The sequence below is a fragment of the Rhinoderma darwinii genome, chromosome 2, assembly GCF_050947455.1.
Source record: "Rhinoderma darwinii isolate aRhiDar2 chromosome 2, aRhiDar2.hap1, whole genome shotgun sequence".
NCBI lineage: Eukaryota > Metazoa > Chordata > Amphibia > Anura > Rhinodermatidae > Rhinoderma > Rhinoderma darwinii.
In genome coordinates this window covers 250125936-250142471 of record NC_134688.1, presented here as the reverse complement: position 1 = coordinate 250142471, position 16536 = coordinate 250125936, and the positions used below count along the sequence as shown (strand labels likewise).

The window sequence follows — 16536 nt, the reverse complement described above, 5'->3', positions numbered from 1 at the left end:
GAGGATCTTTTTCAATAATTTATATGACTTGTAGGTTATATTTTCTGCAACATAATGTTATTAGTGTTCAGAGATGCTATTGCCATGGGACATGCTGTTGAATTTTTGTTCATTTGTCTGAAATTGTTGCAAAATAAAAAATACATACTTTAAAAAAAAATAAAAAATATTACAAAATTAAACAGCAGAGAAGTTTGAACCTATTTAGAAAAAAAAATGTGATAAAATAATATAAGTACACTTTAGTATCTACAGTTAGGCAAAGTTCATACGGAGCCACCGAGTGCCATTGAGAAATGCAATAACCTAGAATATCATTAAACTCCTATGTAAATTAGCTTGTGCATGTTTTAAGTATCATAAAACTAAAAATAGCAGCAAAACAACTTCCTATTAAAAGATGCAAGTGGTTGCGTATTGGAATGAAGTCAACTGACAAAATTGCCCCAAAATCCCAGCGATAAAAATGGAACAGGAGAAAAAAAAAGAAGCACTGTGTGAATGTGAATTCATTCTCTTCCTTTGTTTTAAATGACATCTGGTTGTGATATCCGTACTTTACATATACAATACAGTCCTGTGTGAACCCAGCCTTGTTGTTTTTTTGCATGATTGACTTTTAATTCTGTCCACTTCTCTAAACCATTGTACATAGTAAATTTTTGCCACTATAAAAGCACATAAATCTCCTACTTCCTCCTGTCAACCATAGAAGGCACACAATATATCCAGTATTCACATTTTATTAAGAGCCAGATAAAATCATTTGCATATATAATAAGTCTAATTAAAACTTTTAATCTTCTTAAAACCACAAAAAGGATTTTATTTACATAAAGCAAAAGCTCACATAAAGGCCTAAAGTTTATAGCCCCTGCCCACTAGCTACAGGTAAATGTAAAGTGGAATCTGCAAAATCCACAATATTCATTTCACAAATGACCTACACTAGAGAGCAAGTGTGTTCAACTGTTATTTCATTATTAAAGAGTAAAAACACCGTCTGCGATGGTCACCAATACTGAGAGCTGCCACATGGGAACTTATATGTCTAGGATACCTAGTAGCCCGATTAAAAAAATACATACTGTAACTGTCTGACAACGGAAATGTATGAAAAGTCCATGCAGGGGATGAGTGATGGAAACTGCAAATTCTCTTTTTAAATAGTCAGCGACAAAAATAAATTACATAAACTGTGAATGCTAAAAAGAGTCTAACTTACAAATTCAAACACACACTGAAATAGAGTCTAAGAAGAAATCCCAGATATGAAGAAGCATTTGTATGGAGGATGGGAGGGAGAACAGTTTTATGTCACAGAACAATTCTGCAAAATAATTCACAACAAATATTACATGACACTGCAACAGTAAAACATCAAGTCCATGAAAGGCCTGCGAAGTACACGGTAGTAATTGTGGAATCCAAAGAACTTTACATTTTCTTTCTTGGTTTATTCCAACTTTGCCAAAAATGTAATGTTGTACCTAATTCTTTTATAGGAAATTGCACAAAAATAGTACTTTACAATTTGTAATTAATTTTTTAAATCAATTAAAAACTGATTTTCAATGAGAACTCTCTGCTAGGTTATGGAATCACCTTCGTGTGGCACACTGATTTTTCCCAAACATGGTTTTGTGGCTTTCTAGTCTAGTGAAGTGAGGATCCATGTCTGTGACATAAAAAGACAGTAATTCTAAGGCCACAGGGACATGAGTCAGCACAAAAACTGGAATCCTGCAGAGCCATGGGATTGAGAGATGAAGGAAACGTATATTAAAAACATGAGTATATCAGCATGTTGGGCAAAAGGAAGCGGTAAGGTGAAGGGCAACACTGTTTCAGGAATTAATAGGTCCATTCTGCCATTTTATGAAGGCTTTCCAGTGCAATAATCCCTTCCCGTCACTTAAAAAAGTTCATTCTCTTCCTGTATTTTATCGCCGAGAAAACCGATTCTTGAAAGCTTTTATTGTTTTGGCCATCATTGGAGCAACCTCTGAAAGTCAAAAAGAAGGATTGTCTTGTAAGGCATGTTTAAATGAAATATATATACACAGTATATAAGTAGAACATGGCACTGACAAGTGGGCTACTGTCATTGTCCTAAAATAGGTACATCCCTATATAACCCATGGACTGACAGAATGAAAACTTTAAAAGGATTTAGTCCCAAAGGCACTAGCACCAATCACAGGGCTGCACAAGCACCTGCATTATAGGACAGACACTTTTGCCTGTAGGAGAAACACTTGAATGGAATGAGACATCTGGGATTTCTTGTTTGAGCACAAATCTCACCATCAGTACAGATAGATAATACAGAAAAAGTGCGTTTAGAAAATTAGTTGACAAGGCTAGTGGTGTGTTGTGGCTCATGCTGTGGTCAGGTGTTGTGTACGACATGTCATTGTGTTGAGGATGTAAACAAGTCGCCACGGGGAACCATATACAGCAGAACAGGAACAGCGCATGATTTAATTACTATTTGCCATTTTTATCCGTATGGAGCCAGCTGTGGTTATTTTTAGGAAACTGGAAAACCCATTTAAATCTATGAAAGCCAGATAATATTGTATAAGCAAGCACTACCACGCCTAACAGCTTCCACGCCTTCATATCCTGAGATATATATATAAAGACACCATTTAGCAAACTATTTGTAAATCTCAAATGGTAAAAGTGTCTCTTCCCCTAAACGTTTGTGTGTCATAACAGCAAACCACAAGCTTGAAACCAAACAGACTGAAATGCATTTGACACGGTACCTTTGTACAATGGAACCATTACTTACTTTTGACTTGTGGTTTACGCGGATCATATCCAGGCTGGGCAACACTGCTTGGTGTGGACAAGGTACTGCTAGTACTCGGTCTGTCAAAGGAGTAGGGCTCCTCGGGTGACACATTGCTCAGACTACTACTACTGCTGATTGGCAAGAAGGGTTTAATCCTGTCATGAGAGAGGGGCATGTCAGGGTCTGAAATTCCATAAAGAACAGTAAAGAAAAAGGTTGCCCCAAAAATGCCCAGCTGCCCATCTATACCTTGTTTTTTCACTGACAACTGCTGCTCCTGTTCCAAATCTTTCTTGCCTTCTACGTACATCACGTGGGGGTTTCACTTCTGTATTCACAAATGCCATCTTGGCTTGTCGGACTGTCCAAACATAATTGAAGTAAAAATACAGGTTAGAACTGCAATGCCACAATTTTAGAAATAAAAAAATAAGGACAACAAATTAAATGACTTGCAGACAGGATGCCTAACATGGACTCAATACAGTCCTTATTACCAATAGTCTCACTAATACTGAAAATGATAGAGTGGTAAACACTGTTCCATTTATTTAGAGAAATACTGCAGTCTGTTCAGATACATTAAATGGGTTGTCTCATCACAGACACGATATGAGCGGTGCTGAGGCCCCGACAAACAGCTGATTTTGCCGTGGGCGGCCGTCATCGGCTACTCATTCCCGACTGTGTATTTAACTAGCTATATCTCCGGTTGTGTCACAGCTAGAACTGCGATCTTAGAATCTCCTCTTTCATATGCCACCAGAACCGCTGTTCTAGGTGGTCCACAGGCCGAGATATGGCTGTTTGAAGTGATCCTCCTTCCCTCCCGCTTCAGTCTCCCACACTGTGTGAAGCAGCTTCATGCTGATAGGACAGTGTCAGAGCCTGTGAGGTGGCTCCTCCTCAGGAGAATCGCTGCTGTTACCTCCCACTTGTCTAGTATTTACATATTTAGAAAAAGCTCATCATTTTTAAAATAATAAACGTATTAGGACACAATTGTCACTAGAATTATCAGTGTGACATCTATTAGATTAGTTAGGAGATAGGGCATTACTAAATGTCTTCCTACTTTATCTGGTGTTTCTTTGTCTGCGCACGGTTATACTGTAAATGTTTGTAATCCTATTAGCCAAAAGTACACTCATTGTACCGCTCGTGCATCTGACGGACAGTTATAAGGTGTAGACCAAACGTAACAATCCGTCTTAGAATGACGCTACCCTGTTGATCGCGGATTGCTACAGGTCAGGCTTCTCTAACACTTGGTGTTCTGCCGTTATTGCTGAGAGGGAAGCTTTGTGCAAACCCTCATTTAGCTGAAAGAAATGAATTACTACATAGTGCCCATTCAAATGAAGGGGCGACTATTTAATACATGATCGTGTTACGTCCGCCAGAACAGGAGAGCCATGTCTTTGAAAAAGTTCTTTGCTCTTGCTCACAGAGGCGGGTCCCAGGGAGGGGAACAATGGAGGATATAACCTATTCATAGCACATCAATATAGATCTGTAGACGCTCATTTGTAGGGTGCAACTAAAGTTTGTTGTTTAGTATAAACTGTGTTCCCCACAATGTGTGAAGAAGTGAATTATCAATGTAGTCATTATAGAGAGCTGGACAAATTCCAGGAGCCAAGTTTCCAATGCCCCTAAAAATGTATTGTTGGCACCCAACTTTTTGGGTTCTTTTGCGCTGATGTCTATGGAAGTTCTTTTTGTCTGTCACACTGACTCCTGGCGTAACTAGTCCTCAAGTCTACAATAATTTGTCAGTATTTCAGGGAATTATGCCTATTTGGGTATCTGGTATGATTTATAAGAGCTTTCAAGATAGGAAAATATCTTTAGGATGATTAAGCAGATTAGAGGACACACAGACACCCGCTTTGCCTTCTGTAAAGCTGTTTAATTATACATACATATTATACACAGTAATTGTGCCCATTTCCTCCTCTGTGAAAGAAAAAGTCATTGTAGCATAAGAGACATCAAAGGACCTGACATGTCAAAACAGCCTAAGCCTAGTTTTGGGCAAATAGTTTGTAGTAATGTGTTCACAGTGGGACTGGTAATGATTAAGGCTACATGTACCGTTGCTTTGGCCCAAGATCCCCTGCTTTCCTATGACTCGCTAGCTTTTGTACAAGTATAAGGCTTTTACACAGAGGGTATATATGGCCACGTGCCTGAAGCGTACTATTTATTGATTCTCAAAATCTTACCTTTGGGTTTGTTTGCATGTGAAGAGCGGATATTCTGAGTTAGCATTACCAGCCTGTGCTCACGAGCTTCGTGGAGACGGAGATACAACTCTCTCCAAGTCTCATACTCATCTGGACTCTCCTTTTTGAAATCTCTTTGACAGTGATTTTTCCACAGTTGATCTGTGTCTTCAATTAGTACCTAAATAAAAAACCATAGTTATATGTACAGATTAAGTGAAATCTTGAGGTCAGAAAAACAACGAGGAGCCCTGCACTACATTATTTCTCTGAGCCAGCCCAAAGAAAGTCAAAGATGTGTCCATAGTCTGTTTCATTGTAACAATAATAAAAAGTTGACGCATGTATGTTGTAAAATACTCTTCTCCCACTTGCCTTCAAGTGCAGTTGAATAGGCGCAGTTTGCCGTCCTCAAATGAGGGGTAACAGGGTGATCATTGCAAGCGGTTTCTCTACCTTGAGGGAGCTGTAATCTAAATCTCATGGCCCTGAATAATAGACAACACCCAGCACAGGGAACGTAGATGAGTGTGCAAGCAGAGCCATGTGACTTCTATAGATTTAGTATGTCTGTTTAATCCCACAACTTCGTTGAGGAGGAAGAGAGGGGCCAGTTCTCAGAGGGCCGTAACATTTTTCAATAAAGCACCTAATAGAAAAATGTATTCTAGATTTTTTAAAACACAGCATTGCAAATCTCCAATGAGTGGAGACTCACTTTAAATTCTGACATGCTCATTCTGGGTTTGCACATACCATCACGAGACTGGTAAATGACACTATGCTTGCCCAGTATTCCCCATAGGTGCCATAGCACCTGTTATGCAATATTCACATGCAGAAGATTAGTTGCAGATTTTCGGTGCGGAATCTTCACTGAAAATCCAAAACAAATGCATGTACAATGAATGTGAATTGATTTACCAAACAAAAGCCAACCCAAATATTTAGGCAATACAGCATCCTTTATAATGCATCCTTTATTAAATGGAGTATCCCGAACACATTGCTCAGTTTGCAATATGTATGAAGAAAAAAAAGCTAATTTGATACTTGGCATATTAGTGAGAATGACAAACTCACGTGATTACAATCCTCTATCCGGTACAACTGCTCTGGGGTGCACTTCTCCAAAACTGGCTCCAGCATCGAATAAGGTACACCTCCTACCTCGTAGATTGCTGAAAAAAGAAAGAATATATTAAGAAATGCATAAGTCCGTATATACCGGTGTATACCATATTTACTTAAAGGATCTTTCATTATACAGCAAAGCCCAAGTGGCAGATTGTAGTCTTTGTCAGGTTTGTCAGAAGCCATATGGTATTGCTCACTGCTTTCAAAGTCAATTCTGTTACTTTTACCAGGCTTCCTTCACACCGCCATTGGTGGGATTGGTTCTCCCATCCGTCATAAAAGTTATAAAAAACTGGATGTAATCCCATTATTATTAAGAAAACCTTCTCAACCATTTCCTTCACCAGTGTGAATTAAGATTAAATCCCACGTTTGGATTAAGCCATCTGAATTAAATGGAAAAAGACCTTGAAATTGCATCACTGCTTAACCCGTTAGTGACCACCCCATAGTGTTTTTACTGCGGCCACTAACGGGCTTTATTGGGATGCAGTAGCCTTTTTATGACGCTGTATCGGAATAAACAGAGCAGGGAGCCGTTAAATCTCCCTGCTCTGAGCTACCAGAGGCAGCTGAGGGCTGGGGGCGTCCCTGCTCGACCAGGGTGAGATCGATATTAGTATCGATCTCACCGGTTTAACCCGTCAGATCTGAGTGGTTTTGGAGGGAGCTCAATCTCATCCCACCGGCGATAAGATCGCCGAGTATCTGTCTTCTATGGCAGCCGGGGGCCAAATAAAGGCCCCCAGGTCTGCCTGTTGTGTATGCCTGCTACACGGACAGGCATAAAACACTGCAATACAGAAGTATTGCAGTGTATTATAAATGCAATCGGATAATCGCATATTGAAGTCCCCTAGTGGGACTAGTAGAAAAGTAAAAAAAAGTTTAATAAAAAGTGAAAACCCCACTTTTTCCCCTTACAAACTGCTTTATTATTAAAAAACTAAATAAAAGTAAAAAAGTTACACATATTTGGTATCGTCACGTCCGTAACGACCCCGACTATAAACTTATTACATCATTTAACCCGCGCGGTGAACGTCGTAAAAAATAAAATGAAAAACATGCAAAAATTGCTGTTTTCTTTGAATCCAGCCTTAAAAAAAATGTGATAAAAAAGTGATCAAAAAGTCGCATCTACTCCAAAATGGTACCGATAAAAACTACAAGTCGTCCCGCAAAAAAAAACAAAAAACTCTCATACAACCGCAACAGCGAAAAATGGCTCTTCAAATATGGAGACACAAAAACAAATAATTTTGAAAAAAAGTGTTTTCACTTAGTAAAAGTAGTAAAACATACAAAATCTATACAAATTTGGTATCGTTGTAATCGTAACAACCCGCTGAATAAAGTTATTGTGTTATTTATACCACACGGTAAACGGCATAAATTTAGGACGCAAAAAAGTGTGGTGAAATTTCAGGTTTTTTTTCTATTCCCCCCCCAAAAAAAGTTAATAAAAGTTAATCAATAAATTCAATGTACCCCAAAATGGTGCTATTAAAAATTACAACTTGTCTCGCAAAAAACAAGACCTTATACAGCTATGTCGAAATAAAACCATAATAGCTCTTTGAATGAGACGATGGAAAAACGTAAAAAAAAAATGGCTTGGTCATTAAGGTCTAAAATAGGCTGGTCATTAAGGGGTTAACAGTTTAGGAAAATATACAAGTATCAAGGATAAAAGAGTATAAAAAGAGCATAAAACAGGTAACCAGACAAGAAAAATCTCGTGCCAATTTTGTGTCGACACATGTAGAAAAAAATGCATAATGTGCAAAATTTGGGCAATGCAGTTCTATGTCCATGTTACATAGTTACATAGTTACATAGTTAGTACGGCTGAAAAAAGACACATGTCCATCAAGTTCAACCAAGGGAAGGGAAAAGGGAAGGAAAAATTTCTACACATAGGAGCTAATATTTTTTTGTATATAGAAAAAAATTGGACAATGCACCAAATTTCTGCCATATTGGAGTCAATATTCCTAAAGCGCAACAGACACATTTCTATTTGAGCAAGAACCCAAACTCAACACCTACAGGATGAAACATTATACTTACAGTCTATGTTATTAGCCAGGACCCGGATACACTGCTGGTAGAGGGACATCATCTTTGGCAAGTAAGCAGATTTAGATCCAGAATACACCTGCATCTTGGAGTTTAATCTGCGTCCAGTAAATCCATTACCCTCATCCTCCTCTTGAGAGTACAATGGAGCTAGAAAAAAATAAGAAATATTCAGTTACAGAATACTGTACTTTATTTACAGTCACTCACATCTTTATCAGGATATCTTACCTTTCCTCTTATGAGGCAAGTAGGGTACAGTTTCAATGGAAGGAAGAGGTCGATAATTTGGCTGAATAGTTGGCAATGGTATATCAGGTAGAACAGGGACCTGGTCTATCTGCACAGCAGTGACACAAAAACATTAGTTACTATTAACAGTAAACATATTATAATACAATTTGAAGCTTTACGGTATGTTTACACGGCCTATTTTCAGCCGTTTTTCGGGCCGTAAACGCCCCGAAAAACGGCTGAAAATACGGGGGCTGAACGCCTCCAAATATCTGCCCATTGATTACAATGGGAAAAAGGGCGTTTGTAAAAACGGCGCGTAAACCCACCCTGCCCGTAAAAAAGAAGTGCAGGTCACTTCTTGAGCCGTTTTTGGAGCTGTTTTTCATTGACTCAATAGAAAAACAGCTCCAAAAATGTCCGAAAAAAAACGCATTAAAAAACAGCTGAAAATCAGGGGCTGTTTTTGATTGAAAACAGCTCCATATTTTAAGGACGTTTTTGGTTTGCCGTGTGAACATAGCCTTATCGCTACATAGCGACTTTGACTGAGACACAAATCGCACGTCCATACATCGCTGTGTTATCGTAGTGTCACACTGAGAAAGGAAATATTGGCCCGTTGCTACGCGCAGGATGCCGGGACAATCGCAAGAACTCTATCAAGTTTGGATTTTTTGCGACTGTAATGTTGCGGTCACTGCAACCTGTGGGTTGCAACGCAGCCATATCTGATTTCAATAGTGCAATGCACGTAGCATGACATACGCTCATACAACAATCTTTGGCCATGCTACATGTGTTGCGGCCAAAGTTGCCTTGTAGCCCTTGCCTTATTCTGTACATGTTTATTTGGAGCCACATATATCAGAGACTTGCATCATCAGCAATTCATCATATAGGTCTACTACACAAATTGCTCTCTTTTATGTCATTAGTGCAAGACAGCAATGAGGAATCGAGTATCTCCTTAAACTGCCTTCATAGGGCTGTCAGCGGAATATAGCATAGTATAAACATAACATACAGTGGATATAAAAAGTCTACACACCCCTGTTAAAATGCCAGGTTTTTGTCATGTCAAAAAATCAGTACAAGATGAATCATTTCAGAACATTTTCCACCTTTAATGTGACCCATAATCTGTACAATTCCATTGAAAAACAAACTGAAATCATTTAGAGGGGAAAAATAAAAACAACAAAACTACAATAATGTGATTGCATAAGTGTGAACACCTTCTTATAATTGGGGATGTAGTTGTGTTCAGAATTAGCCAATCACATTTAACCCCTTCAGGACACAGCCTGTTTTGGCCTTAAAGGGGTTGTCCAGGATTTTTTTTTTTCTAAAAAGTGTCCCCCAGCCTTGGTTTACCTTCCCTAATACCCCCTATTAAACTTCTAAACAGTTTCTGTTTGATCTCCATCGTCACTGCTGCTCTTTCTGTTTGTTTACATCCCTTGCTGTCCGTTTACATCCTTTGCTTCTGGTCTTGGCTGTTTCCTGTCTTGTAACACACCATACCCATGATCCCCTGTTGCATCTGAGGAGACAGCTTACATCCCCCTTCCTCCAAAGCATCTCAGCTATTTCCATACTGCCACGCCCCTCTATGTTCACAGGATGTTGCAGACAGTAATTAGGCTAATCGATAGAGAAATAAAAAGGGCCATTAGCGATAGGAGGACAATAGAGGAGGAGGAGGGAGCGTGGAGGACAAGATAAAATGCGGAGGGGGTGTGTTAGGGAAGAGACAAGATGGCCAGGCAGTGCGGGAACTACGAGTGTGAAGAGGGCTGAGGAGGCGTGGACGACGAGATAGAAGGAGGGGGCGTGTACTATGATTGGTGACGCTCCGTGGCTTTGCTCAGCCAGCACTTCCTGCTGTGTAAAGACACGGCGCGTCATCAACTACATCTACAGGCGACAGGACCAGAGGAGGCGGAGCTCTGAAGAGCTCATGAAACATCCGCCCAGCCCACTGCCTGTAAATGTAGTTGATGACGCGTCGTGCCTTTCTCAGCCGGAAGTGCTGGCTGAGCAAAAACACGGTAGCTCACAGGAAATGAAAAATTAACCCTTGGTGCGGTCACGTGACGGCAGATCAGAACAGGAGAACGCTGGCACAGGTAAGTAGACAATATATTAGAAATGTTTTTAAATATGATTAATTAAGTTAAAATTTATTCCCGGACAACCCCTTTAAGGACACAGCCAATTTTTTCAAATCTGACATGTGTCACTTTGTGTGGTAATAACTCTGGAATGCATTTATGTATCCAAGCGATTCTGAGATTGTTTTCTCGTGACACATCTGACTTTAAGTTACTGGAAAAATTTGCTCGATACATTCAGTATTTAATTGTGAAAAACACCAAAATGTAGCGAAAAATTGCAAAAATTAGCATTTTTCTAAATTTAAATGTATTTGCTTGTAAGACAAATAGTAATACCACAGCAAAAATTGTTGCTAATTAACATTCCCCATATGTCTACTTAAAGGGAACCGGTCACCAGCATTTCACCTATTAAACCAGCAATACCCGGTGGTAGAGGGTGAAAAATAGTTTCTATATAACCTATAATTGTCTGCTTTGACAGCTCTGTAGCTTTTTAGTGTTCCCACACCATATGCCAATGAGCAGAAAAGAGTCAGATCTTGGTTTGAAAAAAGAGTAAAATCTTCCTTTGAAAATAGTAATATCTTTATTCTTCAAGTCTTTCCGGGTTTACCCCGCCTCTTTACTTTTGATTGACAGCTCCTTGCCTTCCCCCAGCACACAAAATCCCGCGCTTGTGCATTGATGTTCTCTTCTGGTGTGTGCGCACAAAGGGACACCGGATTATTACAATAAAAGGCGCAAAATGTTTGCAGACCGTTATTTACAGTCGGAGGAGGAGTTTAGGAGAGGGGATAACGGCAATGAACTTTTTATAGCAGCGGCCAGTGAGGGACAAGTAAAGTTCAATAGGTGAAATGCTGGTGACGGGTTCCCTTTAAGATTGGCATCGTTTTTTGAACATCCTTTTTTTTTCTAGGACGTTACAAGGCTTAGAACTTTACATTTTCAAGAAAATTTCAAAAGGCTATTTTTACAGGGACCAGTTCAGTTGTGAAGTGACTTTTAGGGCCTTATATATTAGAAACCCCCGATAAGTCACCCCATTTTAAAAACTGCACCCATCAAAGTATTCAAAACAGCATTTAGAAAGTTTCTTAACCCTTTAGACGTTTCACAGGAATTAAAGCAAATTAGAGGTGAAATTTACAAATTTCATATTTTTTTGCAGAAATTCATTTTTAATCTATTTTTTTTGTAACACAGAAGATTTTACCAGAGAAATGCAACTGAATATTTATTGCTCAGGTTCTGCAGTTTTTAGAAATATCCCACATGTGGCCCTAGTGCGCTTATAGACTGAAGCACCGGCCTTAGAAGCAAAGGAGCACCTAGTGGATTTGGGGGCCTCCTTTTTATTAGAAAATATTTTAGGTACCATGTCAGGTTTGAAAGGCTCTTTCGGTGCCAAAACAGTTGAAATCCCCCAAAAGTGACCCCATTTGGGAAACTACACCCTTGAGGAAATTATCTAGGGGTATAGTGAGCATTTTGACCGCACAGGTTTTTTGCAGAAATGGTTGGAAGTAGGCCGTGAAAATGGAAATCTACATTCTTTCAAAGAAAATGTAGGTTTAGCTATTTTTTTCTAATTTCCACAAGGACTAAAGGAGAAAAAGCACCGCAACATTTGTAAAGCAATTTCTCGCGAGTAAAACAGTAACCCATATGTGTCAATAAACGGCTGTTTGGACACATGGCAGGGCTTAGAAGGGAAAGAGCGCCATTTTGCTTTTTGAGCTCAAATTTAGCAGGAATGGTTTGCGGAGGCCATGTCGCATTTGCAAAGCCCCTGAGGGGACAAAACAGTGGAAACCCCCCATAAGTGGCCCCATTTTGGAAACTACACCCCTTGAGGAAATTATCTAGGGGTATAGTTAGCATTTTGATGCCGCAGGTTTTTTGAAGAAATTGTTGGAAGTAGGCCGGTAAAAAGGTAAATCGACATTCTTTCAAAGCAAATGTAGGTTCAGCTAATTTTTTCTAATTTCCACAAGGACCAAAGGAGAAAAAGCACCGCAACTTTTGTAACGCAATTTCTCCCGAGTAAAACAACACCCCACATGTGGTAATAAACGGCTGTTTGGACACACGGCAGGGCTCAGAATGGAAAGAGCGCCATTTGGCTTTTGGAGCTCAAATTTAGCAGGAATGGTTTGCGGAGGCCATGTCACATTTGCAAAGACCCTGAGGGACCAAAACAGTAAAAAAGCCAAAAAAGAGACTCCATTTAGGAAACTACACCCCTTGAGGAATTCATCTAGGGATGTAGTGCGCATTTTGACCCCACAGGTGTTTCATAGATTTTATTAGAATTGAGCAGTGAAAATAAAAAAATATCCTTTTTCTTCAAAAAAGACGTAGCTTTTGCGCAAACTTTTTCATTTTCTCAAATAACGGAAAAAAACAACCCCAACATTTGTAAAGCAACTTCTCTGGAGTACGGCAATACCCCATATGTGGTCATAAAGTGCTGTTTGGGCACACAGCAGGGATCAGAAGGGAGGTAGCGCCATTTACTTTTGGAGTACAGATTATGCTGGATTGGTTTCTGATCTTAATGTCGCATTTGCAAAGTCCCTGTGGGATCAAAACAGTGGATTCCCCCCAGAAGTGACACCATTTTAGAAACAACACCCCTCAAGGTATTCACCTAGGGGTGTAGTGGGCATATTAACCCCGCAGGTGCTTGGCAGAAATTGGTGCGCACTCGATGTTGCAGAGTGAAAATGGGATTTTTTCCATTGATATGCCTATATGTGGTGCCCAGCTTGTGCCACCATAACAAGACAGCTCTCTAATTCTTATGCTGTGTTTCCCGGTTTTAGAAACACCCTACATGTGGCCCTAATCTTTTTTCTGGACATTCGACAGGGCTCAGGAGTGAATGAGAACCATGCGAAATTGAGGCCTAATTTGGCAATTTACAAAGTATTGGTTAACAATTGCAGGACTCTGATGTGAAGTAATAAAAGAAACCCCTGAGAAATTACCCCATTTTGGAAACTGCACCCCTCAAGGCATTTATTAAGGGGTGTAGTGAGCATTTTCACCCCACAGGTCTTTTCCATGAATGATTGCGCTGTGGTTAGGTGCAAAGTAAAAATTAATTATTTTTTCCTATATATGCCATTTCAGTGGCAAATATGTGGTGACCAGCTTGTGTCACTGGAGATACACACCCCAAAATTTGTTAAAAGGGTTCTCCCGGATATGGCGACGCCATATATGTGGAAGTAAACTGCTGTTTGGGCACACTGTAGGGTTCAGAAAGGAGGGAGCACCATTTGGCTTTTGGAGCGCAGATTTTCCTTGGTAGTAGTTTTGTTTGGAGATTTACTGGTGTTTCCGTTTATAATGTGAGGGTATATGTAAGCTGGGTAGAGTACATCAGGGGCATAGTCAGGTGGTATAATAATGGGGTAAAAAAAATAGTAAAAAAATTCAAAAATATGTGTTACGCTGTGAAGCTTTCTGCACAGGCTGGTGTTGAGCTGATAAATGTCCTTTCTTATCCCCCTTTAGTCCACACTCCGCATCTTTGCAGTTTGGAGAATTCTGCTAGGAAATGTTATCCTGGTATAATACGGGCACCGTCACTTCCAGCAGATATGTTTGGGCCCTCCCCTTCCTGGTTCTCTAATTTTAGGGGCCTTGCTATTTCGCCACTTGAAACAGAAAATTGTTCCCCTCGGGCACAACTGCATATTTTTTATTTCCTGGCTTATTGGAGCCTTAACTAATTTTATTTTTTCATAGACGTAGTGACATGAGGGCTGTTGTTTTGCTGGACGAGCTGTAGTTATTATTGGTACCATTTTGGGTACATGCGACTTTTTGATCACTTGTTATCCTTTTATTTTGGGAGGCAAGGTAACCAAAAAACAGCAATTCTGGCACAGCTTTTTTAGTTATTTTTATACAGCGTTCACCACGCGTTATAAATTACATGTTAACTTTATTCTGCGGGTCAGTCCGATTCCGACAATACATAATTTATGGCACTTTTTTATGTTTTACAACTTTTTGCACAATAAAATTACTCTTGTAAAGAGAATGTATTTTTTCTGTCGCCAAGTTGTGAGAGCCATAACTTTTTAATTTTTTAGTCGACGGAGCTGTATGAGGGCTTGTTTTTTGCGAGACGAGTTATAGTTTTTATAAGTACCATTTTTGGATACATGCGACTTTTTGATCACTTTTTATTTCAATTTTTGGAAGCAATTATGGCAGTATTTTTTAGTTTTTTTTTACGGCATACACTGTGTGGGATAAATAACATAATATTTTTATAGTTAAAGAGGCTCTGTCACCACATTATAAGTGCCCTATCTCCTACATAAGGAGATCGGCGCTGTAATGTAGGTGACAGTAATGCTTTTTATTTAAAAAAACGATCTTTTTTCACAACGTTAGGAGCGATTTTGGTTTATGCTAATGAGCTTTCTTAATGCCTAAGTGGGCGTACTTTTACTTTCGAACAAGTGGGCGTTGTACAGAGGAGTGCATGACGCTGACCAATCGGCATCATGCACTCCTCTCCATTCATTTACACTGCACTAGCGATATAGATATGTCACTATGTGCAGCCTCATACACAAGCCCTAACATTACTAGTGTCCTGATAATGAATACACATGAAATCCAGCCTGGACGTCATGTGTACTCAGAATCCTGACACTTCTGACTCTTTTTTTGTGAGATTCCGGCAAGTGAAACCAAATCTTGTTTAGCTCCGTGATCTCGCGAGATTTCGTATCCGTTGCTGGAATCTCACAAAAAAGATTCAGAAGTGTCAGGATTCTGAGTACACATGACGTCCAGTCTGGATTTCATGTGTATTCATTATCAGGACACTGTAGTAATGTTAGGGCTTGTGTATGAGGCTGCACATAGCGATATATCTATATCGCTAGTGCAGTGTAAATGAATGGAGAGGAGTGCATGATGCCGATTGGTCAGCGTCATGCACTCCTCTGTACAACGCCCACTTGGTTGAAAGTAAAAGTACGCCCACTTGGGCATTAAGAAAGCTCATTAGCATAAACCAAAATCGCTCCTAACTTTGTGAAAAAAGATCGTTTTTTTAAATAAAAAGCATTACTGTCACCTACATTACAGCGCCCATCTCCTTATGTAGGAGACAGGGCACTTATGTGGTGACAGAGCCTCTTTAAGGTCGTTACGGTCGCAGCGATATTAAATACGTATGGTTTATTTTTTTTTTCAATAATAAAGGACTTGATAAGGGAAAAAGGGCGATTGTGTTTTATGTTATTACTTGAAACTTTTATTGTATTTTTTCCAACTTTTATTTTGACTTTTTTTACACTTTTCTTTAGTCCCACTAGGTGCCTTGAAGGTCCAACTGTTTGATTGAAGTTCTAATACATTGCACTACCTATGTAGTGCAATGTATTAGAACTGTCAGTTGTTCACTGTCAGCAAGCCGATCAGGCTCCGGCCGGGACCTAATCGGCTTCCGTAATGGCAGATAGGAGGCCATTGTTAGGCCTCCTGTTGCCATAGTAGCAGTCGCCAGCCTTGCCATCGCATGGCAGGCTGCCGATTTGCTACATACCGCTAAGATGCAGCGATCGCATTGCATCGCTGCATCGAAGGGGTTAATGGCAGGAATCTGAGCTAGCTCCGGTTCCTGTCGATACATCGGGGTGTCCACTGTAACATACAGCGGACACCCACTGCCGGCGCCCTCTTGCCGATGGTATTGGAAGCCTTTTAGGCCCCGCCACCGAGCGGGGCATAGGAGGCTTTCGTTGCTGTCGGACCGGGAGGTAAATATTAGGCCTCCGATCGCCTTTGCAGCCACTGGTAACCCAGCGATCACGTTGCTGGGGTGCTGGTGGCTAAAAACTCCTCACATGCTGCGATCTCTATTAAACGCAGCATGTGAGGGGTTAATCGGCCG

The 16536-nt window shown here is 40.0% G+C and overlaps 1 protein-coding gene across 1 annotated transcript in view; it reads right to left on the bottom strand.

The window, feature by feature from the left end:
• Positions 1 to 733: 733 nt before the first annotated feature.
• ELOA (elongin A) overlaps positions 734 to 16536 on the bottom strand; it is a 36956-nt gene continuing 21153 nt past the window's right edge. The window contains exons 5-11 of the mRNA XM_075853067.1: positions 8482 to 8590; positions 8242 to 8400; positions 6115 to 6212; positions 5032 to 5212; positions 3053 to 3164; positions 2801 to 2958; positions 734 to 2005 (exon numbers count right to left, since the gene is read on the bottom strand). Coding sequence (XP_075709182.1) covers positions 1944 to 2005; positions 2801 to 2958; positions 3053 to 3164; positions 5032 to 5212; positions 6115 to 6212; positions 8242 to 8400; positions 8482 to 8590 — 879 coding nt within the window. The 3' untranslated portion in view covers positions 734 to 1943. The remainder of the gene's footprint in view (positions 2006 to 2800; positions 2959 to 3052; positions 3165 to 5031; positions 5213 to 6114; positions 6213 to 8241; positions 8401 to 8481; positions 8591 to 16536) is intronic.